At 39.3% G+C, this 25,268-nt stretch overlaps 1 protein-coding gene and 2 long non-coding RNA genes across 3 annotated transcripts in view; 2 read left to right on the top strand and 1 right to left on the bottom strand.

Annotated features, from left to right (window-relative positions):
• The first annotated feature begins 665 nt into the window (after positions 1 to 665).
• LOC309497782 lies at positions 666 to 2,240 on the top strand. The gene is made up of 2 exons (XR_014205706.1): positions 666 to 790; positions 833 to 2,240. It is a non-coding gene; the product is annotated as an uncharacterized lncRNA (long non-coding RNA).
• Positions 1,896 to 25,268, bottom strand: part of cd9b (CD9 molecule b) — a 73,479-nt gene continuing 50,106 nt past the window's right edge. Inside the window, exons 7-8 of the mRNA XM_082168079.1 lie at positions 2,430 to 2,513; positions 1,896 to 2,354 (exon numbers count right to left, since the gene is read on the bottom strand). Of these exons, the coding sequence (XP_082024205.1) occupies positions 2,289 to 2,354; positions 2,430 to 2,513 (150 nt within the window). The 3' untranslated portion in view covers positions 1,896 to 2,288. The remainder of the gene's footprint in view (positions 2,355 to 2,429; positions 2,514 to 25,268) is intronic.
• The window catches only part of LOC309497780, a 68,869-nt gene continuing 46,213 nt past the window's right edge, over positions 2,613 to 25,268 (top strand). The window contains exon 1 of the long non-coding RNA XR_014205704.1: positions 2,613 to 2,877. This is a non-coding gene — a long non-coding RNA (uncharacterized lncRNA). The remainder of the gene's footprint in view (positions 2,878 to 25,268) is intronic.

Below are 25,268 nucleotides of genomic sequence, written 5' to 3'. Positions count from 1 at the left end.
CCACAAAGACAAGTGTGGATATTCTGAGTCCAGCAGCCATGGAGAACATCTACTACATCTCCCATAATGCAGTGGACTGCTTGGAGTTCAGAGGATTTGGCTGGCCTGGGGCCACCAAGAAGAAAGGAAAAAAGGGCAAAAAACAAAAAAGCAACAAATGACATGTGGATTTGTGCCAATTAAACCTTAATTCTATATGTATGCATTACTGTTCAAAATTGTTAGATTAGTAATTAAGTTAATTTTTTTTGAAAGAAGTCTCTTATGCTCACCAAGGCTGCATTTATTTGATCCAAAATACATAAAAAACGGTACTATTGTGAAATATTTTTACAATTTTAAATGACCGTTTTCTATTTTTTACAAAAGCTTTCCATTTCAGATAAATGCTGTTCTTATGAACTTTCTATTCATCAAAGAATCCTGGGGGGGGGGGGACAAAGAAAAAATGTTTCTTGAGCAACAAATCAGCATATTAGACTGATTTCTGAAGGATCATGTGACACTGAGGACTGGAGTAATGATGCTGAAAATTCAGCTTTGCATCACAGGAATAAATTATATTTTAATATAATTATATTATATGATTTATCCTATTATATAAAAATTACAATCCAATAAATGTGTATTCCTTCAAACTGGTTTTCTGAAACTCTGTAAAAAGGTGTTTTAACCAGTAGCACCTCAATGCAGAACACGAGATCCGGGGGGCGGAGTTGGATCCAGATAAAGGGGTGGAGATTGGTAGGTTTAGGGGTGGGTTTAGGGATTAAGGGGTGGAGATGGGTAGGTTTAGGGGTAGGTTTAGGGATCAGGGGGTGGAGATGGGTAGGTTTAGGTATATGTAAGGTGGGAGGAGTTGGATCTAGATCCGACTCCTCCCCGTGGATTTCATGTTCTGCAGTGAGGACCATCTCGTTTTAACACCTACACTTAGGCTCTGTTTACACCTGGTATTAAGATGCGTTTCGGTGGATCAGATCACAAGTAGACGAGGGAGACATGTTCCCGGTTACACCTGGTGTTTTAATCCATCTCTTTGGTCCACTTTCAACCTCTGGCTTCACTTCTGTCCTGATTTCTTCGAGGGGAAGGTTCTAAACGCAATTTACATATGAAGACGAAAGGAGACGACAGAAAAAAACTACGGAGAGCAGCAGCTTTCGTTTCTGCTCTGAAAGCCACGAGTGTGTGTTAGAAATCAGGAATGGTGAGAGAACATTGTGCTTGGTACATTTTTCGTATATAAGTTTAAAGCTGCGTCTGAAATCGGATGCCTCCCTACAATATAATAGGCGAAGAACAGCATGTGACAAAAGTAGTATGTTCGAATTCACAGCACTTATAAAAGAGAAGGCAAAAAGTACCCGATGACCTACTTCTTACGGCGAGACTATGACGTGTGTATACGATGGACACTTTACTATCCCATGAGGCCACGAGAGAGGATTAATGAATGGCAGTGAAGCGGCGTAACTTACGCTGGTATGTCACATGATAGTGACAACATGGGGAACGTAGTATATCCAGATTAGATTCACGCCACACACACACTCATACTATGTAGAACATACTTTTTTTTTAACGGCTGTGAAGTAATTACTTATTCAAAATAAGCACCTACTCAAGAGAGTATGCCATTTCGGATGCAGCCGAAAACCCATCTGGTTAGTGCGCGTCCCGTAATGTTTACGCATTAGGTCAGTAGGCGGAGAGTTGGCGGTCTTTTGTGGCTGTTCAAATACATTCGACCACACCTCAAAAGCAATAATTTTTCAACTACCTCTGAAAGTGGTCGAAAGTGGACAAGCGTTTGACACCTGTATTTAGTGACGTCCAAAACGCATCTTAACACCAGGTGTAAACAGGGCCTTAAAATAAATAAATAACTACCATTTAGTCAATTAGTTATCAACTTTATTGGTAATTTAGGTGTTACTATACTGTCTATCCAGACACCCATATAGGTACATAAAATAAGCCACATAAAACGTTACAAAAGAATATCAGAAGCTTGCAAGTACATTCAAAGAGGCAAATAAACGTTAGTCAAGACACCAAAGAAATTAAAAGCAGCCTCTAGCGCAATTCATTATTACATTCAGTGTATAAACGACATGTAACAGTTTGAGTGTTTGACTAATGCTGGGCTTTGTTAGAAGTTTATCAGAGTGATTTTGCAAACACATACCTATACCCCCACCCCTTCCACACACACAGACAGACACACACAGACACACTCTCAGATAAATACAGAGCAGAAAACAGGCTGTTGCAGTAAGGACAGCTCATACGATGTCCCGGGTTCGTCGGATGGCGCAGCACAGAAGCATGCTGAAGATCATGCCAAAGATCTGACAAACAAAGAGACACGGGTTAACATCTGACATCAGTGTGACTCGGCAATCTCCACAGGAGCATCTACTCACCATGATCACCCCAATGCCAATCCCGACTCCTCCGATCACTTGAAGTCTAGATGTGAAGATCTCCTCAATAGCACTTGGGCAGCTCTGGAGCAGAAACAAAAGAGGTGACTATAGTACATTGGAAAAACACAACATATAACTGAAGATACTAAAGCTTATTTATTGAGTTTCAGGTACCGTTGTGATAAGGATTTCAGTTCCCTCCTTTGGAGGGACATGTGGGTTCTGTTGGCGAGGAAGAGAAAGGCATCTCTGTAAGGGATGATGGCAAGGGGCAGAGAGCTGACATCGTGTGGACCAAAGCCAGCCTCCTCCAAAACAGCACTGCCATTATAACTCAACAAACCTGCCTCTTAAAAAACAAACACGCAGACAGAAACCCAACATCCTGCTCTCTATATTTAGGTTGTTTTCACCCTTCAAAAACTGTGCCATGCTTTATAAGGGGGTTGGTTAATGGTTTAAAGTTCAATTCGCTGGTTGTTGCTTTGATATTTTGAGATCGGTCATTCTCTGCAAGCCTCCAAAACTGGCAAATAATTTAATCTTTGGGCCTTTCATAAAAACAAACAAAGCATAGAAGAATAGATGGAGTGCTTTGAATTTTGGACGTGTTTTGTAGTTGTCATGCCATTTGCGTTGCTTTAAGAACGGGATTGTTCAGTGAACGTTGAATGACCAAGTCAGGGTGATGTCGTTTTATACACAACTGTTCAAAAGTTTGGAATAATTTATAAAGATTTATGTTTTTGAAAGAAGTCTCTTATGCTTAACAAGGCTGCATTCATTTGATCAATACAGAAAACAGTCAAATTAAGCAGCAAATCAGGATATTAGAATGATTTCTGAAGGATCATGTGACACTGAAGATCATGCTGAAAATTCAGCTTTGCCATCACAGGATTAAATTATATTATAATTTTTTTAATGATTCTTTTAAATTGTAATAATATTTCATAAAAGTACTGTTTTTACTGTATTTTTTATCAAATAAGCTTTGGTGAGCACAAGAGACTTCTTCAGTAATACATATACATATTCTGATCAACTATAGAGAAGCCAAAACAACTCATCTCACTTCAGACTGAATGGCCTTTCATTCACTTCATGTTATAATCGTAGATTATACGATTATTCGCTTCATCTCTCATAGATGGGAAAGAAGTTACAAATAAGCGGACCTTTCTCACTGACTTTGAAAACTCAGCCAGATGGAAAAGTGTTCCAGAACATCTCCCAGAAAAAGAAAGTTCCATGAACATGTAACTGATATGCTGGATAATGCAAATACTGTATATACATACATATAATTATTTTTGGATGTTTTGCATGTTACATGTTTTAAAATGTTGAATTTAATGTTCCTAATGTAGTTGACTGTGCCTCACAGGCAAATGCACCAAATCAATTTAGTCAGCAATTTTTCAAAACAAATTAATATCACCCAATTAATGAAGTCATTAAAATGGCAAAAGATGTCAGCCTTATGTTGTGTATATTCTTTATGATCATGTCCTGGTTGTTTTTGTTTTAACAGCCACACACAGTCTATAATAAAAGCCAGCTTTCCGGCATCTAAAGATTGAGATAAATTTGTTGTCATTTGGTTGTAACCAAAAGCCATCTTTTAGGCAAATTGCTAATGGAAAAATTTACATCTGGTACATTGTTTTTTCAGCACAACTGACGTTCTGAAATGTAAGACACAGTGCATTTTCCAGCTTTGAAATGTTATTTCTCAAGACTCACTTATAAAGTTTAATTGCCTCTTTCTATCTATTTTGGAGATCGACAGACCCTGATTATTTGTGTTGCAATTTCTGTTACCTTTCTGTTTACTAATAAAATGATCCTTTTTTCAGTCAGTTATATTTTAGATTAATGGGTCCCACTTTATATTAAGTGGCTTTAAGTACCATGTACTTACATTGCATTTAATAATTTGATACAATGTACTTATTGTGTAACTACATGTTTTTACATTGTACTTACATTTTAAATATTCCTGCATGTAATTACAGCTGTAATTAATTTATGTAATTACATTTGTAATTACACAGTTGACCCTTCCCTTACACCTTAAACCTACCCAATCCACCACACCTGTCCCTAACCTTACCCGTATCACACCTCAATAGCAGCAAAAGGGTTTTACAATACAACATGAACACAATAAGTACATTGTACTTATTTTTTGATGTAAGTACATAGTATTTTGAATCGATAAAAAAAAAGTATATATTTTTTTTAATTAGTTTTTAAATTATTAAAATAATTTTAATATATAAAAAATATATTTTTTTATTTATTATTATTTTTGTCCCTAAAAAATAAGTTGTATCAGTGTGATACACATAATTCACCACAGGATGGCGATGTTTAGTTACATTACTCTATTAACAGCTTTAACAAAATAAATCGTCTCTATGGCCCTGTCCCAAATGGCACACTTCATGTGCACTTTCGGTCTTGTGAACTTACAATGGCTGCCGCGTGCGTGTGTCCGTTAAGTCCATGAGCCCGCAGTGTGTCCCATTTGTCATTTTTAGATCTCAGAAGGATGCTCGCGAGCGCCCCCATGTGGTCGATTTGCGCCCTTGATGCGCACTTTTGCAGAGCCCGCGCTGATGCGGGCTCCAAAGCAGACTTCTTACCGACAGTCAAAGCGGCATTACGTCACGAAAGTGCGAACTCAGAGGAAGACCCAGGGGGTCAATCCAGCGCTCGAATTCCGTACCACCCCTGGGAGCCGCCATTGGCTAACAAGCCATCACTTGCTGTTAGCATTCCATTGACTCCCATTCATTTTGACGTCACTTTGACAGCGAATAACTTTACATCTAAGGCGTTTAAAGACTCCATTTGTCCATTGTTTATTTCTAAAGAAACACGACAATGTATAAAAGGGGGGATGCAAAAACAATCGGGGGGACGTGGAGGAATAAAGTCTGATAAAGTCAAGGGAGAAGCCCATAGAGAGTCATAAAGTTGCTCCTGCTCCTAGCTCATTGACACCTCCTACTCACGCTCTCCGTCTCTACAAGATTCGGAAGGGAATGATTCAGATTTCGCTTGGCACAGCTACTAGAAGACTTACAACTGTCAGACAGGCTGCTCACGTCACATCCACGTCGTCAAGCTCAGTTTGAGTCTGCGCAATACGCTCAGCCATCAGGAAGTGAGAGCTTCTAATTTGCTTCACTTTTCTCTGCTGAAACCTATGGGGTCGCTGTGTCCAGTTTATATACTGTCTATTTAGGGTTCCATTTGGGACAGGGCCAATGATGTGCTTACTGGCGTGATGATGTGCTTACTGGCTTGAGGGCGGAACAACCTGTCACTCACATGAGATCCACCAATAGCAAACCACAATGATCCAACCATCCAATCAGTTCAGTCCCGCCATAATTTTTTGTTGTTGTTTTTGTTAGAGAAGCCGGATATACGTCACAATAGGGAAGAAAAGACTATCGCAAATTCCATTTCATGTCGACTTTAAAAATGTTAAAGTAGGCTACATGTAGGCATACATTACAGCACTATACTGTTTTATTACCTTGGCATTAAATTAGAGAAAACTGGTTAACGCTGCTTCGTGACTGTTTCTAACACAACGGCTGAGGCAAATTTGACATCTTTCTCTCTTCTGACTGACATAATCAATTTTTCTTTTGCTACTTTGCTAATTATTTTTGTTGTAGTTTCCGTTCACCAGACGTTAAACCAACTATGAAGACTTCATTGTCTGAGAACCCTGGAAATGTGAAAATGGTCCGATGAGCACAACAATGATTTGAGCAAGAAATGTCAAAAAGACAAAAGGAAATGCACCCTGACATTTTGGTAAGACTTTAGCACAACTTTAAAATTGTTTAATTTTGAATTCAATACTTTCCACAATAAAAATTTACAATGATGTTAGTTTCTCAGGTCATTGCTGGAATGCAGAGAAGAAAACAAGGATAATCTAATAGGAAATTGAATGCTACAATCTATATACACACAATCTGACCTTTTATTAATATTATTAATAATTATCTTATGTAAGTTTTTCATACATGGCAGTGCTTCATATAATATCCCTGCAATTTTTGCTTTCCTAATGTGACGATACATATTTGTGTTTAGATTCTGAGAAAGTATCTTTGTTTCATATCCTAACTTGCTAACCAACATTTACATATATCCAATATTGTACATGAACCTGTCTGGACTTTTATAATTGCACAAATGTAATTAGTGTAGGGGTGGGCGGTATGACCAAAATTCTGTTTCACGCCACGGTATGACTAATTTTATTTCACGGTAACGATATATTTCACGACTTCCGGTTATGGCGCTTTGCTGAAGAGACGCACGAGTTAGCCCCGCTGTAATCTGTTTTAAGATTTCTTAAATATATTCCAGTTCCGTTCAACTTTCGAGCTCACTTTGTTTATAAGTGAATACTGTTCACGATGTCACCTAAACGAGCAAAGCAAAAGCCGAAGAAAGTAGAAAATACAGAAGATACCTCCGACTCCGAAAGCATGGAAGAGGGGGCGCACCTTACACATGGCGACGAAGACTCATCGCCGGTTAGTGGAGATCAAGCAGGCGGCTTACACGCTGATACAAGTGGTATCTTACAAGCAATAAACTCAATGAAAGTGGATATGACTTCTCAGTTCGAAACTGTCCTTTCAGCTGTACAAGAAATCAAAAACCAAGTTGCAGAGTGTTTCGGAAGATTAACGCAGACAGAGGAACGCATTTCTCAAACGGAAGATTCGGTCTCCACACTTCAATCAACGACCAGCGCTCTTGAAAAGAAAGTCTCTGCGCTTACTTGGAAAATAGATGATTTGGAAAATCGTAGCCGACGCTCCAATCTGAGGCTCCTAGGTTTACCAGAAAAATCCGAGGGCAACGATGCATGTACGTTCTTAGAAAGCTGGCTATCTGAAGCACTGGATATGGAACCACTCCGAAAGCCACTGGCCATAGAGAGGGCCGCTAGGATAGCGGGGTAAAGTTAGTTTTAGGTTCGATATTCGCCAGACATTCACATAGGCTGATTTAGGGACCGTCTGCAAATTCAGCCCACAGTGCAAACCGAAGTCCACTAATTAATGTTTTTGTTTTGTTTTGTGTGTTCAAAAGGTTGTAGTTGTTCATAGTGACGACTCTGGCTTACTACATATGATATTTTGCCAATAGCTTCCTTAATGTACGTACAGTACACAAATATTAATATAAAATATTATAATATTTCACATATAGTGTTTTTTCCTGCTTTAATGGTTGTAGTAATTCCCTAGTGACCAGACTGACTTACTACAGGTGAAATTTTAACAATACTTCCCTTACTGTATGTACAGTACACAAATATGAATGTGATTATATTACTGTAATTCACCTAAAGTGTTTTTTTTTCATGTTTCAAAGGTTGTAGTAATTCCCTAGTGACCAGACTGACTTACTACAGGTGAAATGTTGACCATACCTCCCTTACTGTACATACAGTACAAACATATTGATATGAAAATATTACTGTAATTCACCTATAGTGGTTTTTTTCAAGTTTCAAAGGTTGTAGTAATTCAATAAGGACCAGAATGACTTACTACAGGTGAAATTTTGACCATACCTCCCTTACTGTATGTACAGTAAACACATATTGACAATAAAATATTACTGTAATTCACGTTAAAGTGTTTTTTCATGTTTGAAAGGTTGTAGTAATTCCCTTGGGACCATACTGACTTACTACAGGTGCAATTTTGACCATACCTCCCTTACTGTACGTACAGTACACACAGATTGACAATAAAATATTACTGTAATTCACCCTAAAGTGTTTTTTTTAAGTTTCAAAGGTTGTAGTAATTCCCTAGTGACCAGACTGACTTACTACAGGTGAAATTTTGACCATACCTCCCTTACTGTATGTACTGTACACAAATATTGACAATAAAATATTACTGTAATTCACCCTAAAGTGTTTTTTCATGTTTCAAAGGTTGTAGTAATTCCCTAGTGACCAGACTGACTTACTACAGGTGAAATGTTGACCATACCTCCCTTACTGTACTTACAGTACACACATATTGACAATAAAATATTACTGTAATTCACCCTAAAGTGTTTTTTTTCATGTTTCAAAGGTTGTAGTAATTCCCTAGGGACCAGACTGACTTACTACAGGTGAAATGTTGACCATACCTCCCTTACTGTACGTACAGTACACACAGATTGACATTAAAATATTACTGTAATTCACCCTAAAGTGTTTTTTTTTTAAGTTTCAAAGGTTGTAGTAATTCCCTAGTGACCAGACTGACTTACTACAGGTGAAATTTTGACCATACCTCCCTTACTGTATGTACAGTACACAAATATTGACAATATAATATTACTGTAATTCACCCTAAAGTGTTTTTTCATGTTTCAAAGGTTGTAGTAATTCCCTAGTGACCAGACTGACTTACTACAGGTGAAATGTTGACCATACCTCCCTTACTGTATGTACAGTACACACAGATTGACAATAAAATATTACTGTAATTCACCCTAAATTGTTTTTTCATGTTTCAAAGGTTGTACTAATTCCCTAGTGACCATACTGACTTACTACAGGTGAAATTTTGACCATACCTCCCTTACTGTATGTAGTACAGTACACACATATTGACAATAAAATATTACTGTAATTCACCCTAAAGTGTTTTTTCATGTTTCAAAGGTTGTAGTAATTCCCTAGTGACCAGACTGACTTACTACAGGTGAAATGTTGACCATACCTCCCTTACTGTACTTACAGTACACACATATTGACAATAAAATATTACTGTAATTCACCCTAAAGTGTTTTTTTTCATGTTTCAAAGGTTGTAGTAATTCCCTAGGGACCAGACTGACTTACTACAGGTGCAATTTTGACCATACCTCCCTTACTGTACGTACAGTACACACAGATTGACATTAAAATATTACTGTAATTCACCCTAAAGTGTTTTTTTTTTAAGTTTCAAAGGTTGTAGTAATTCCCTAGTGACCAGATTGACTTACTACAGGTGAAATTTTGACCATACCTCCCTTACTGTATGTACAGTACACAAATATTGACAATATAATATTACTGTAATTCACCCTAAAGTGTTTTTTCATGTTTCAAAGGTTGTAGTAATTCCCTAGTGACCAGACTGACTTACTACAGGTGAAATGTTGACCATACCTCCCTTACTGTATGTACAGTACACACATACTGACAATAAAATATTACTGTAATTCACCCTAAATTGTTTTTTCATGTTTCAAAGGTTGTACTAATTCCCTAGTGACCATACTGACTTACTACAGGTGAAATTGACCATACCTCCCTTACTGTATGTACAGTACACACATATTGACAATAAAATATTACTGTAATTCACCCTAAAGTGTTTTTTCATGTTTCAAAGGTTGTAGTAATTCCCTAGTGACCAGACTGACTTACTACAGGTGAAATGTTGACCATACCTCCCTTACTGTATGTACAGTACACACATATTGATATGAAAATATTACTGTAATTCACCTATAGTGGTTTTTTTCAAGTTTCAAAGGTTGTAGTAATTCCATAAGGACCAGACTGACTTACTACAGGTGCAATTTTGACCATACCACCCTTACTGTACGTACAGTACACACATATTGACAATAAAATATTACTGTAATTCACGTTAAAGTGTTTTTTTCTTGTTTCAAAGGTTGTAGTAATTCCCTAGTGACCAGACTGACTTACTACAGGTGAAATTTTGACCATACCTCCCTTACTGTATGTACAGTACACACAGATTGACAATAAAATATTACTGTAATTCACCCTAAAGTGTTTTTTCATGTTTCAAAGGTTGTAGTAATTCCATAGTGACCAGACTGACTTACTACAGGTGAAATTTCGACCATACCACCCTTACTGTACGTACAGTACACACATATTGACAATAAAATATTACTGTAATTCACGTTAAAGTGTTTTTTTCATGTTTCAAAGGTTGTAGTAATTCCCTAGTGACCAGACTGACTTACTACAGGTGAAATTTTGACCATACCTCCCTTACTGTATGTACAGTACACACAGATTGACAATAAAATATTACTGTAATTCACCTATAGTTTTTTTTTCAAGTTTCAAAGGTTGTAGTAATTCCCTAGTGACCAGACTGACTTACTACAGGTGAAATTTTGACCATACCTCCCTTACTGTATGTACAGTACACACAGATTGACAATAAAATATTACTGTAATTCACCTATAGTTTTTTTTTCAAGTTTCAAAGGTTGTAGTAATTCCCTAGTGACCAGACTGACTTACTACAGGTGAAATTTTGACCATACCTCCCTTACTGTACTTACAGTACACACATATTGACAATAAAATATTACTGTAATTCACCCTAAAGTGTTTGTTCATGTTTCAAAGGTTGTAGTAATTACATAGTGACCAGACTGACTTACTACAGGTGCAATTTTGACCATACCTCCCTTACTGTATGTACAGTACACACATATTGACAATAAAATATTACTGTAATTCACCCTAAAGTGTTTTTTCATGTTTCAAAGGTTGTAGTAATTACATAGGGACCAGACTGACTTACTACAGGTGAAATTTTGACCATACCTCCCTTACTGTATGTACAGTACACACATATTGACAATAAAATATTACTGTAATTCACGTTAAAGTGTTTTTTTTCTTGTTTCAAAGGTTGTAGTAATTCCCTAGTGACCAGACTGACTTACTACAGGTGAAATTTTGACCATACCTCCCTTACTGTATGTACAGTACACACAGATTGACAATAAAATATTACTGTAATTCACCCTAAAGTGTTTTTCCATGTTTCAAAGGTTGTAGTAATTCCCTAGTGACCAGACTGACTTACTACAGGTGAAATTTTGACCATACCACCCTTACTGTACGTACAGTACACACATATTGACAATAAAATATTACTGTAATTCACGTTAAAGTGTTTCTTTCATGTTTCAAAGGTTGTAGTAATTCCCTAGTGACCAGACTGACTTACTACAGGTGAAATTTTGACCATACCTCCCTTACTGTACTTACAGTACACAAATATTGACAATAAAATATTACTGTAATTCACCTATAGTTTTTTTTTCAAGTTTCAAAGGTTGTAGTAATTCCCTAGTGACCAGACTGACTTACTACAGGTGAAATTTTGACCATACCTCCCTTACTGTACTTACAGTACACACATATTGACAATAAAATATTACTGTAATTCACCCTAAAGTGTTTTTTCATGTTTCAAAGGTTGTAGTAATTCCCTAGGGACCAGACTGACTTACTACAGGTGCAATTTTGACCATACCTCCCTTACTGTACGTACAGTACACATATTGATATGAAAATATTACTGTAATTCACCTATAGTGGGTTTTTTTCAAGTTTCAAAGGTTGTAGTAATTCCCTAGGGACCAGACTGACTTACTACAGGTGCAATTTTGACCATACCTCCCTTACTGTACGTACAGTACACACATATTGACAATAAAATATGACTGTAATTCACCTATAGTGTGTTTTTTTACAGTCAACGTCTAGGCTATAGGCTAACCTAACACGTTTATGATTAGTGCTATTGACAGTCGACTGTAGTCAGGATTATCAAATGTTGTTTTTACTCACCAGTTTTGAAAGCTGTAGATAAGGAAAAATAATCCCCAAAAAATAATAGAACAAAAAGAACAAAGAAACATATCACACTGATTCAGTAATATAAGCGTGGAAATCGAGCCGATCGCGATGGCAACTATGATGCACTGTCTCAACTGTTTTGTTCTAGTTAAAATCCGTCAGAGAGATTTTTTTTCTGAAATTTATTTTATACATTTTTTTCTCGAAAATACTTTAAAGATTTCTGTCTGACGGCTTTTAAAAATAATAAAAATTGTTTTTATGAACAAAATATTTTTTAATTAATGAATAGATAAAAATAAATAATATTTTTCTTCATATTTTTTCTTCCAAAGACAAATTTAAAAAACGTATTTACATGAATGATAATTCTAATAATATCAGATTTATTGTGGACATGTACATGTGTAGATATATCTGTGTGTGCGTGTGTAACGCATCACGCATAAAGTGATGAAAATACATATACATACACTAGATCGGTAAGATTTTTAATGTTTTTTAAAAAAAAGTCTCTTCTGCTCACCAATGCTGCATTTATGATTTAAAAAAAGAAAAGAGTAATTTTGTAAAATTATAATTACAATTTAAAACAGCTGTTTTGTATGTGAATATATAGTAAAGTGTAATTTATTAATTCTATATATGATGATTTGATGCTCGAAAAACATTTATGATTATTATCAATGTTGACAATAATTTTTTTTCAGGATTCTTTGTTGAATATAAAGTTCAAAAGAACAATATTTATCTGAAATAGAGAGCTTTTGTAACATTAAACACTACCGTTCAAATGTTTTGGGTCAGTAATAATTTCATTTTTTATTTTTGGGGGAAATAAATCAATAAATCAATACTTTTATTTATCACGGATGAGTTCAATTGATCAAACTTGACAGTAAAGTCATGTATGATGTTTGAAAAGATTCTATTTAAAATAAATTGTTATTTTGAACTTTCTATTCATCAAATAATTTAAAAAAATTATGAATAATGTAATAGACGATGTCATTACTCTTTTCTTCACAAAATGATGTAGTAGAAGATTTAGATATAATTAAGTTGAGGTTAACATGACAATGTGTAACTATGTAATAAACCACTAACAGTTATGTGTGTTAAACATGAAAAAACCCACTATATTTGAATTACAGTAATATTTTCATATCAATATGTGTACTGTACGTACAGTACGGGAGGTATGAATGAATGAATGAATGAGGCATTTATATAGCGCTTTCATATGTACTACTGTACACCCAAAGCGCTTTACAATCATATCAGGGGATCTCTCCTCAACCATCACCAGTGTGCAGCATCCACTTGGATGATGCGACGGCAGCCACAGTACAACGGCGCCAGTGCGCTCACCACACACCAGCTATAGGTGGAGAGAGGAGAGAGAGTGATAGAGCCAATTCAATGAAAGGGGATTATTAGGAGGCCATGATTGGTAAGGGCCAATGAGTGGAATGTGGCCAGGACACCGGGGTTACACCCCTACTCTTTACGAGAAATGCCATGGGATTTTTAATGACCACAGAGAGTCAGGACCTCGGTTTTACGTCTCATCCGAAGGACGGTATGGTCAAAATTGCACCTGTAGTAAGTCAGTCTGGTCCCTTTGGAATTACTACAACCTTTGAAACATGAAAAAAAAACACTATAGGTGAATTACAGTAATATTTTCATATCAATATGTGTACTGTACGTACATTAAGGGAGGTATGGTCAAAATTGCACCTGTAGTTAGTCAGTCTGGTCCCTATGGAATTACTACAACCTTTGAAACTCAAAAAAACACTTTAGGGTGAATTATAGTAATATTTTATTGTCAATATGTGTGTACTGTATGTACAGTAAGGGAAGTATGGTCAAAATTTCACCTGTAGTAAGTCAGTCTGGTCCCTAGGGAATTACTACAACCTTTGAAACATGAAAAAAAAACCATTATAGGTGAATTACAGTAATATTTTCATATCAATATGTATACTGTACATACAGTAAGGGAGGTATGGTCAAAATTTCACCTGTAGTAAGTCAGTCTGGTCCCTATGGAAATAGTATAACCTTTGAAACTTGAAAAAACCCCACTATAGGTGAGTTACAGTAATATTTTCATATCAATATGTGTACTGTACGTACAGTAAGGGAGGTATGGTCAAAATTTCACCTGTAGTAAGTCAGTCTGGTCACTATGGAATTAGTATAACCTTTGAAACTTGAAAAAACCCCACTATAGGTGAGTTACAGTAATATTTTCATATCAATATGTGTACTGTACGTACAGTAAGGTAGGTATGGTCAAAATTTCACCTGTAGTAAGTCAGTCTGGTCCCTATGGAATTAATACAACCTTTGAAACTTGAAAAAAAAAACATTATAGGTGAATTACAGTAATATTTTCATATCAATATGTATACTGTACATACAGTAAGGGAAGTATGGTCAAACTTTCACCTGTAGTAAGTCAGTCTGGTCCCTATGGAATTACTACAACTTTTGAAACTTGAAAAAACCCACTATAGGTGAATTACAGTAATATTTTCATATCAATATGTGTACTGTACGTACAGTAAGGGAGGTATGGTCAAAATTGCACCTGTAGTAAGTCAGTCTGGTCCCTATGGAATTACTACAACCTTTGAAACTCAAAAAAACACTTTAGGGTGAATTACAGTAATATTTTATTGTCAATATGTGTGTACTGTACATACAGTAAGGGAAGTATGGTCAAAATTTCACCTGTAGTAAGTCAGTCTGGTCCCTAGGGAATTACTACAACCTTTGAAACTTGAAAAAACACTTTAGGGTGAATTACAGTAATATTTTATTGTCAATATGTGTGTACTGTAAGTACAGTAAGGGAAGTATGGTCAAAATTTCACCTGTAGTAAGTCAGTCTGGTCCCTAGGGAATTACTACAACATTTGAAACTTGAAAAAAAACCACTATAGGTGAGTTACAGTAATATTTTCATATCAATATGTGTACTGTACGTACAGTAAGGGAGGTATGGTCAAAATTTCACCTGTAGTAAGTCAGTCTGGTCACTATGGAATTAGTATAACCTTTGAAACTTGAAAAAACCCCACTATAAGTGAGTTACAGTAATATTTTCATATCAATATGTGTACTGTACGTACAGTAAGGTAGGTATGGTCAAAATTTCACCTGTAGTAAGTCAGTCTGGTCCCTATGGAATTACTACAACCTTTGAAACTTGAAAAAAAAACATTATAGGTGAATTACAGTAATATTTTCATATCAATATGTATACTGTACATACAGTAAGGGAAGTATGGTCAAACTTTCACCTGTAGTAAGTCAGTCTGGTCCCTATGGAATTACTACAACTTTTGAAACTTGAAAAAACCCACTATAGGTGAATTACAGTAATATTTTCATATCAATATGTGTACTGTACGTACAGTAAGGGAGGTATGGTCAAAATTGCACCTGTAGTAAGTCAGTCTGGTCCCTATGGAATTACTACAACCTTTGAAACTCAAAAAAACATTTTAGGGTGAATTACAGTAATATTTTATTGTCAATATGTGTGTACTGTACATACAGTAAGGGAAGTATGGTCAAAATTTCACCTGTAGTAAGTCAGTCTGGTCCCTAGGGAATTACTACAACCTTTGAAACTTGAAAAAACACTTTAGGGTGAATTACAGTAATATTTTATTGTCAATATGTGTGTACTGTAAGTACAGTAAGGGAAGTATGGTCAAAATTTCACCTGTAGTAAGTCAGTCTGGTCCCTAGGGAATTACTACAACATTTGAAACTTGAAAAAAAAACCACTATAGGTGAGTTACAGTAATATTTTCATATCAATATGTGTACTGTACGTACAGTAAGGGAGGTATGGTCAAAATTTCACCTGTAGTAAGTCAGTCTGGTCACTATGGAATTAGTATAACCTTTGAAACTTGAAAAAAACCCACTATAAGTGAGTTACAGTAATATTTTCATATCAATATGTGTACTGTACGTACAGTAAGGTAGGTATGGTCAAAATTTCACCTGTAGTAAGTCAGTCTGGTCCCTATGGAATTACTACAACCTTTGAAACTTGAAAAAAAAACATTATAGGTGAATTACAGTAATATTTTCATATCAATATGTATACTGTACATACAGTAAGGGAAGTATGGTCAAACTTTCACCTGTAGTAAGTCAGTCTGGTCCCTATGGAATTACTACAACTTTTGAAACTTGAAAAAACCCACTATAGGTGAATTACAGTAATATTTTCATATCAATATGTGTACTGTACGTACAGTAAGGGAGGTATGGTCAAAATTGCACCTGTAGTAAGTCAGTCTGGTCCCTATGGAATTACTACAACCTTTGAAACTAAAAAAAAAACACTTTAGGGTGAATTACAGTAATATTTTATTGTCAATATGTGTGTACTGTACATACAGTAAGGGAGGTATGGTCAAAATTTCACCTGTAGTAAGTCAGTCTGGTCACTAGGGAATTACTACAACCTTTGAAACTTAAAAAAAACACTTTAGGGTGAATTACAGTAATATTTTATTGTCAATCTGTGTGTACTGTACGTACAGTAAGGGAGGTATGGTCAAAATTGCACCTGTAGTAAGTCAGTATGGTCCCAAGGGAATTACTACAACCTTTGAAACTCAAAAAAAACACTTTAGGGTGAATTACAGTAATATTTTATTGTCAATATGTGTGTACTGTACGTACAGTAAGGGAAGTATGGTCAAAATTTCACCTGTAGTAAGTCAGTCTGGTCCCTAGGGAATTACTACAACCTTTGAAACTTGAAAAAACACTTTAGGGTGAATTACAGTAATATTTTATTGTCAATATGTGTGTACTGTAAGTACAGTAAGGGAAGTATGGTCAAAATTTCACCTGTAGTAAGTCAGTCTGGTCCCTAGGGAATTACTACAACATTTGAAACATGAAAAAAAAAACATTATAGGTGAATTACAGTAATATTTTCATATCAATATGTATACTGTACATACAGTAAGGGAAGTATGGTCAAACTTTCACCTGTAGTAAGTCAGTCTGGTCCCTATGGAATTACTACAACTTTTGAAACTTGAAAAAACCCACTATAGGTGAATTACAGTAATATTTTCATATCAATATGTGTACTGTACGTACAGTAAGGGAGGTATGGTCAAAATTGCACCTGTAGTAAGTCAGTCTGGTCCCTATGGAATTACTACAACCTTTGAAACTCAAAAAAACACTTTAGGGTGAATTACAGTAATATTTTATTGTCAATATCTGTGTACTGTATGTACAGTAAGGGAGGTATGGTCAAAATTCCACCTGTAGTAAGTCAGTCTGGTCCCTATGGAATTACTACAACCTTTGAAACTTGAAAAAAAACACTATAGGTGAGTTACAGTAATATTTTCATATCAATATGTGTACTGTACATACAGTAAGGGAAGTATGGTCAAACTTTCACCTGTAGTAAGTCAGTCTGGTCCCTATGGAATTACTACAACTTTTGAAACTTGAAAAAACCCACTATAGGTGAATTACAGTAATATTTTCATATCAATATGTGTACTGTACGTACAGTAAGGGAGGTATGGTCAAAATTGCACCTGTAGTAAGTCAGTCTGGTCCCTATGGAATTACTACAACCTTTGAAACTCAAAAAAACACTTTAGGGTGAATTACAGTAATATTTTATTGTCAATATGTGTGTACTGTACGTACAGTAAGGGAAGTATGGTCAAAATTTCACCTGTAGTAAGTCAGTCTGGTCCCTATGGAATTACTACAACCTTTGAAACTTGAAAAAAAAACATTATAGGTGAAGTACAGTAATATTTTCATATCAATATGTATACTGTACATACAGTAAGGGAAGTATGGTCAAACTTTCACCTGTAGTAAGTCAGTCTGGTCCCTATGGAATTACTACAACTTTTGAAACTTGAAAAAACCCACTATAGGTGAATTACAGTAATATTTTCATATCAATATGTGTACTGTACGTACAGTAAGGGAGGTATGGTCAAAATTGCACCTGTAGTAAGTCAGTCTGGTCCCTATGGAATTACTACAACCTTTGAAACTCAAAAAAACACTTTAGGGTGAATTACAGTAATATTTTATTGTCAATATCTGTGTACTGTATGTACAGTAAGGGAGGTATGGTCAAAATTCCACCTGTAGTAAGTCAGTCTGGTCCCTATGGAATTACTACAACCTTTGAAACTTGAAAAAAAAACACTATAGGTGAGTTACAGTAATATTTTCATATCAATATGTGTACTGTACATACAGTAAGGGAGGTATGGTCAAAATTTCACCTGTAGTAAGTCAGTCTGGTCCCTATGGAATTACTACAGCCTTTGAAACTTAAAAAAAAAATCCACTATAGGTGAGTTACAGTAATATTTTCATGTCAATATGTGTACTGTACATACTAAGGGAGGTATGGTCAAAATTTCACCTCTAGTAAGTCAGTCTGGTCCCTAGGGAATTACTACAACCTTTGAAACATGAAAAAAAAAAAACACTTTGGTGAATGACCAAATAATTGTCAATATTTGTGTACTGTTCAATTGTAATGTACTAATTGTAATGTACTGATTCCTTAGTGACCAGACTGACTTACTAGAGTAAGAGAGGTATTGGCAAAATGTCACTGGTACATCGGTGTTAATAGTAACCAACTGTAAGCTTTGGAATTTGAACTTGTCTGTTTTTTAAGTGTTAAAAATTATACGTTTTAACGCGGTTGGTGTAATTTGCAGACGTTCCCTCGAGCATTATGAGCCGTGACAGCGCGTTGAAGCACTCTCATGTATAAATATGCAGCTATAATGCACGTAAGATCATTTTTAACGAATATTTCATGCCAACATAAATTGATTGACTACTGTTAAAAGTAATATTGTTCTTGAAATATCTGTAAGACTGCTGACTTTATAGAGCAGTGACATAGAAAAACGAATGTCTGGCGAATATCAAACCTAAAACTAACTTTACCCCGCTCCATAAGCTCGGTTGCGAAAAACTGCAGCGGACGCGAATTCAACCCCGAGAGTGATGATCGTGAAGTTTTTGGACTATAGAGACAAGGAGCGCGTGATGCGTGCGGCCAGAGCAAAAAAAGATGTAGGCCTACTGTTCAAAAATCACCGAATCATGTTCTTTCCGGACCTTTCTGCTGAAGTGAACAAACAACGGAGGCAATTCGACGAAGTAAAGAAGAAGCTGCGAGCTAAGGGACTGATGTATGGATTCATCTTTCCAGCACGCCTCCGAGTGACCGTTGATGGCGAGGCTCACGTCTTTCAAAGTCTGTCAGAAGTTAACGATTTTCTAATGAGCATGTAAGATGGTGCTATTTTCTGTTCTTTGCTCACTTTCAAGAACATATAAGCAATAGACAAATCAATAGGTTGAATTCCTTATAATGGGACGATGTAAATTGCACAGCGGGGCTCAAATGCGATGCGATTCATCGTACGGATCTTTTCCCTAAGTTAAATTGGGTAGATTCAGTTAAAGGCAGGGTAGGTAAAAAATGTATAAAAAAACTTTCTTCCAAATTTGTTTAGACTTTATATATATATCAATGCATAATTAAAATCTAAGTACTCTGAAAAAGAAAGTATAAAAATCGAGTGTCTGTAGACCTCTCATGACTGTTTTAAAGACAGCTCATTATTTCCATTCACTCCACCCCCTCCCTTCTGGGCTCCTTCCAAAGCCACGCCCCCAAAACACATGAACGCGCGACTCCGACAGCTGAGCTGAAGACGCATTGTTTACCTGAGACGAGTGGAGAGGAGCGCAGTGCATGCAGTGACATCATGTCAGAATCACATGTAATAAAAAATTGAACTTTATCATTATGAATATAAACAAATAAGATGTATTTTAGTACTCACTATCAAGCTAGCATATTGATATTGGTAAAGTTTAAATTATGCACAATTCAACACTATAGCTATCATCTTGAGCTAGACCAATAGATTATACTACGATAGATTATAGATTATCTCTACTACAGCTCGCAAAGTAATGTTATGTTAGCTAGCCTATATTACGCAGCTACGTGTGCTAATGACACATGCTTCATGAAAAAATAAACAAAAAAATATGTATGATCAAAATACAAAATACAAAAAGAAAGATTTACCTGTCCAGCAGAAATAAAGCCATCGAGGAGTCACTTTTCAGCCCCTTGAGGTCCCTCAGTTCTCGCCATCGCTGGAAAGCCACGCCGATATTAACTCGCGTTTTATTTCTTTGTTTATCCAAAGACTTTTTGTTCAATGCCTTTTCTTGTACTGTTACTGTCTTCCTTTTTTTGCCTGGTTTGCCTTCACTAACTGCATAGGCCGGTACTGTGAATTTTGCTTGCTCTTTCTCTGCCATTGTTTTGGTATTCCTAGGTGCCTCTTGAATTCCTCAAATCAAACGGGACGCGCAAGTGGGCAGGTTCTGTGTGGCAAATGGGTGGTTGCCATGGTTGCGAGAGAGTGACAGCCGCCTAAGCCAATCCTATGTTTCGTCCCGAATGGAAATAATGAGCTGTGTTTAATACAGATTAAACGGTCTAGAGTCACTCAATTTTTATACTCTTTTTATCAGAGTTCTTACATTTTAATTATGCATTGATATATATATAAAGTTTAAACAAATTTGGAAGAAAGTTTTTAATAAATGTTTTACCTACCCTGCCTAAGTTAGAAGTAAAGAATCGTTTGGATTTGCTGGTGGTTCTCGGCAGGTCGCAGTTGTGGAGTTAAAGTGTTTTTTTTTTTTTGTTTTTTTTTTTATCTGCTTTAAATTGGATGTTTATAACCATGTTGTTTATTTCAGTTTGTTTTAAGTCTTATCTTTACAAGGTACAGGTGATTTTTTTTTTTTAAATATGGAAGAGTGTTGGATTATTTCATAATATAAAAGGAAATGACAGATACCATTGGGGTTAAATTTATTTCGTGGAACTGTAGGGGGCTACATACTTTTTATAAAATCAAACAAGTGATGTCCAGATTAAAGCAACTACTGTCAGGGTTCTGTCACTTCGGTCTAGTTAATTTCTTGGTTTTGTGACAGAGCTCTGACACTCCCTGTTTTGTCTCGTCTCTGTGTGAGTGCGCGGTTCCGAGCGCGCTCGGGCCGTGCACTCACTTGTCTACGTGCCTTGTTATATGTGCGGGGCGTGGTGTTTGGATCCCGACACGTCTGTCTGGTTAGGTTTCGGTTCTGTGTCGGGATTCGGACATCAATGCTCCGCGTGTTTGTTTTCTTTTGTGAGCGCACGGAATGAGCTTTCGCTTGTTCTCGTGCGCTCTGTCTTGTCACGTGAGCGCGCGCGGTTTCGAGTTCGCTCGAGCCGCGCGCTCTTCTGTCTGCATGTGTTTTTTCTTGTCTTGTGCTGTGTAGCACACAGCTTGTTTTTCACTGGCTGTGTGCTTTCATGTTGTCATGTTTTGTGTGAACACGTGGCTTATGAGTTTTCACTAGCTGCGTGTTCATGTCTCGTTTTGTGTTCTAGTCCTGTTTGTTGTGAGCACATGGCTTGTCATGTGTTTCCTTGTGCCATGTGCTCTCTAGTCGATTGTCTAACCCCGCCCACCTTGTTACCTGATTATTGATTCATTTTCCCCACCTGTCCTCCCTCGTTACCTGCTTTGTTTGCTCTCCCTATTTATTCTCTTTGTGTTTGCAGTCCTGTGCTGGTTCATTGTCGTATCTATGCTGTGTGTTTCCCTGCTGTCTAGTCAAGCTGAGTCAAGTCTAGTCTGTCTTGTTTTCCCCCCTCGGGGTAGTTTTGTTTGTATTTGTTTTATTTTATGCTTAATAAAAGCCCATTTGATCTGCACGTGAGTCCTCGCTACTTCCACCTACCCTAACCCTGACAGAACGAACCAGCCATCAGAGGACTCAGCAGAAAGATGGTCATCTTCCTGTTTCCATCTCCCAGTGCTTGCCCCTCCACTTGTCAGACAATGAAGCACTATGGCAAGCTCTTTTCTCTTCGCCAAGGGGTGTCTACAGTGAAAGAGTTTGCCCATCAGTTTGTCATCACTGCAGAGGGGCTTGACATTAACAACACTGCGCTCAAGGACATTTTCAACAACGGCCTTAATGAGCCTGTCCGTGCCTGGGAGATGGGAATGCTGGGGATTCTTTCATTCTGGCAGTTTGTGGGGTACGTATACAACCGTGGTGAGGAGGGAGGCCTTCCACCTCTTGGCCCACCTCCTATTCATCTCACAAGCTGCCAGGTCCCCAGTCCTCCGATGACCCCTTCGGGGAGAGGGAGGAGGAAGAACAGTTCCGCCTCATCTGCCTCCTATCCACTGGCGGCTGAAGAGGCTGCAGCGCCCCCACTGGCGGCTGAAGAGGCTGCAGCGCCCCCACTGGCGGCTGAAGAGGCTGCAGCGCCCCCACTGGCGGCTGAAGAGGCTGCAGCGCCCCCACTGGCGGCTGAAGAGGCTGCAGCGCCCCCACTGGCGGCTGAAGAGGCTGCAGCGCCCCCACTGGCGGCTGAAGAGGCTGCAGCGCCCCCACTGGCGGCTGAAGAGGCTGCAGCGCCCCCACAGGCGGCTGAAGAGACTTCAGCGCCCCCTGTGGCGTTTCTTGAGACTGCAGCAGCACCACCTTGCTCACGGAAACGGAGGAAGAGAAGGAGGGCTCCTGTTGCTCACTCAAGGCCAGTGGTCCCAGTTCCCGTTCCGGTGGTCCCTGTGTCGGGGGTCCCAGTGTCGGTGGTCCCGAGTCCGGTGGTTCCAGTTCCAGTGGTCCCAGTTCCTGCTCCGGTGGTCCCAGTGTCGGTGGTCCCGAGTCCGGTGGTTCCAGTTCCAGTGGTTCCAGTTCCAGTGGTCCCTGTGTCTGTGGTCCGGAGACGGAAGAGGAAAAGAAAGGCCTCCTCAACGACTTGTCCGGTGGCTCCGGGCCCGGGGACCGTCCCAGAGGTGACTGCTATCCCTGACTCGCCGTCCAGGCCCCCTGCCCTGCCGGCCCCGCTCAAGCTGCTCGCCCTGCCGGCCCCGCTCAAGCTGCTCGCCCTGCCGGCCCCGCTCAAGCTGCTCGCCCTGCCGGCCCCGCTCAAGCTGCTCGCCCTGCCGGCCCCGCTCAAGCTGCTCGCCCTGCCGGCCCCGCTCAAGCTGCTCGCCCTGCCGGCCCCGCTCAAGCTGCTCGCCCTGCCGGCCCCGCTCAAGCTCCTGGCCCTGCCGGCGCCGCCCAAGCTCCTGGCCCTGCCGGCGCCGCCCAAGCTCCTGGCCCTGCCGGCGCCGCCCAAGCTCCTGGCCCTGCCGGCGCCGCCCAAGCTCCTGGCCCTGCCGGCGCCGCCCAAGCTCCTGGCCCTGCCGGCGCCACCCAAGCTCCTGGCCCTGCCGGCGCCACCCAAGCTCCTGGCCCTGCCGGCGCCACCCAAGCTCCTGGCCCTGCCGGCGCCACCCAAGCTCCTGGCCCTGCCGGCGCCACCCAAGCTCCTGGCCCTGCCGGCGCCACCCAAGCTCCTGGCCCTGCCGGCGCCACCCAAGCTCCTGGCCCTGCCGGCGCCACCCAAGCTCCTGGCCCTGCCGGCGCCACCCAAGCTCCTGGCCCTGCCGGCGCCACCCAAGCTCCTTGCCCTGCCGGCGCCACCCATGCTCCCAGTCATGCCGGGTTCGGCCAAGCTCCCGGAAGCGGTCCCAGAGCCCGTTGCCAGCCCGAAAGCCGTCGCCAAGCAGCCTGCTCCTCCTTATATGGCCTTCCTCACTATAGTCCCTGTCTTTCCCAAGCCTGGCCAGCCTGCTCCGCCTGCCCTGATGGCTCTGCCCTTGCAACCTGTCCTGTCGATGCCACCCAAGGTCCCAGCAACGCCCTGGCCCTCAGCCAGGATTCCAGACCCGCCGGAATCTCCCTGGTCAGTTCCTCCAGCACCGCCCTGGCCCTCAGCCAGGATTCCAGACCCGCCGGAATCTCCCTGATCTGTCCCTCCGGTTCCACCCTGGTCTTCTGCCATGACCCCAGATCTGTCTGAGCCTCCCTGGCTCAACCCGCCCGTCCCTCCCTGGTCCCTCTTTTTGACTTTGTGGATGTTCCTGCTGGCTCTGACTTGGCTCCCCTCCCTCCCCACTTTGTCTCTGTGTCTTGATCTTCCTGTCTTGTGTTGTCTGTTGGTGAGTTGTCTTGTCATGTTCCTGTCTTGTTTTTGATGTCCCGCTTTGGGACGCCAGGTGGCGTCCCTTGGAGGAGGGGTAGTGTCAGGGTTCTGTCACTTCGGTCTAGTTAATTTCTTGGTTTTGTGACAGAGCTCTGACACTCCCTGTTTTGTCTCGTCTCTGTGTGAGTGCGCGGTTCCGAGCGCGCTCGGGCCGTGCACTCACTTGTCTACGTGCCTTGTTATATGTGCGGGGCGTGGTGTTTGGATCCCGACACGTCTGTCTGGTTAGTCCTGTGCTGGTTCGTTGTCGTATCTATGCTGTGTGTTTCCCTGCTGTCTAGTCAAGCTGAGTCAAGTCTAGTCTGTCTTGTTTTCCCCCCTCGGGGTAGTTTTGTTTGTATTTGTTTTATTTTATGCTTAATAAAAGCCCATTTGATCTGCACGTGAGTCCTCGCTACTTCCACCTACCCTAACCCTGACAACTACAGTCTAAAATCGTTTTTCTTCAAGAAACACATCTAATGCCCAAAGACATATGTAGAATACGTAATAGGTGGCCTGGTCAGGTATTTGCAGCTTCATTTAGTTCTCAAGCGAGAGGGGTAATTACAATGATTCACAAATCAATTCCATTTCAGATGGATAAGACAATACAGGATCCTTCCGGTAGATACCTAATTGTTCAAGGAACATTATTATCTAAACGACTGAATCTTATTAATGTTTATGGCCCTAACGATGACGTACCCAAATTTTATAGTAACCTCTTCTTAACTTTATCCACCTTTTCTGGGTTTTATGTGATGGGAGGAGATTTCAACTGCACATTGGATCCAATTAGAGATCGTTCATCTGGCCTTGATCAATCCCATAAACAGACTAGAAAGACCCTAAATTATTTTATAAAGGATTTAAACCTTGTTGAAATATGGAGACATTTGCACCCTAAAGATATTCAATATTCTTGCTTTTCCAAAACACACCAGTCCTATTCTAGAATTGATTATTTTCTTATTTCTGT

The sequence above is a fragment of the Leuciscus leuciscus genome (genome assembly GCF_965113295.1).
Source record: "Leuciscus leuciscus genome assembly, chromosome: 4".
NCBI lineage: Eukaryota > Metazoa > Chordata > Actinopteri > Cypriniformes > Leuciscidae > Leuciscus > Leuciscus leuciscus.
The sequence above is the reverse complement of the archived record's forward strand: the minus strand, read 5'-3'. Positions and strand labels throughout refer to the sequence as shown.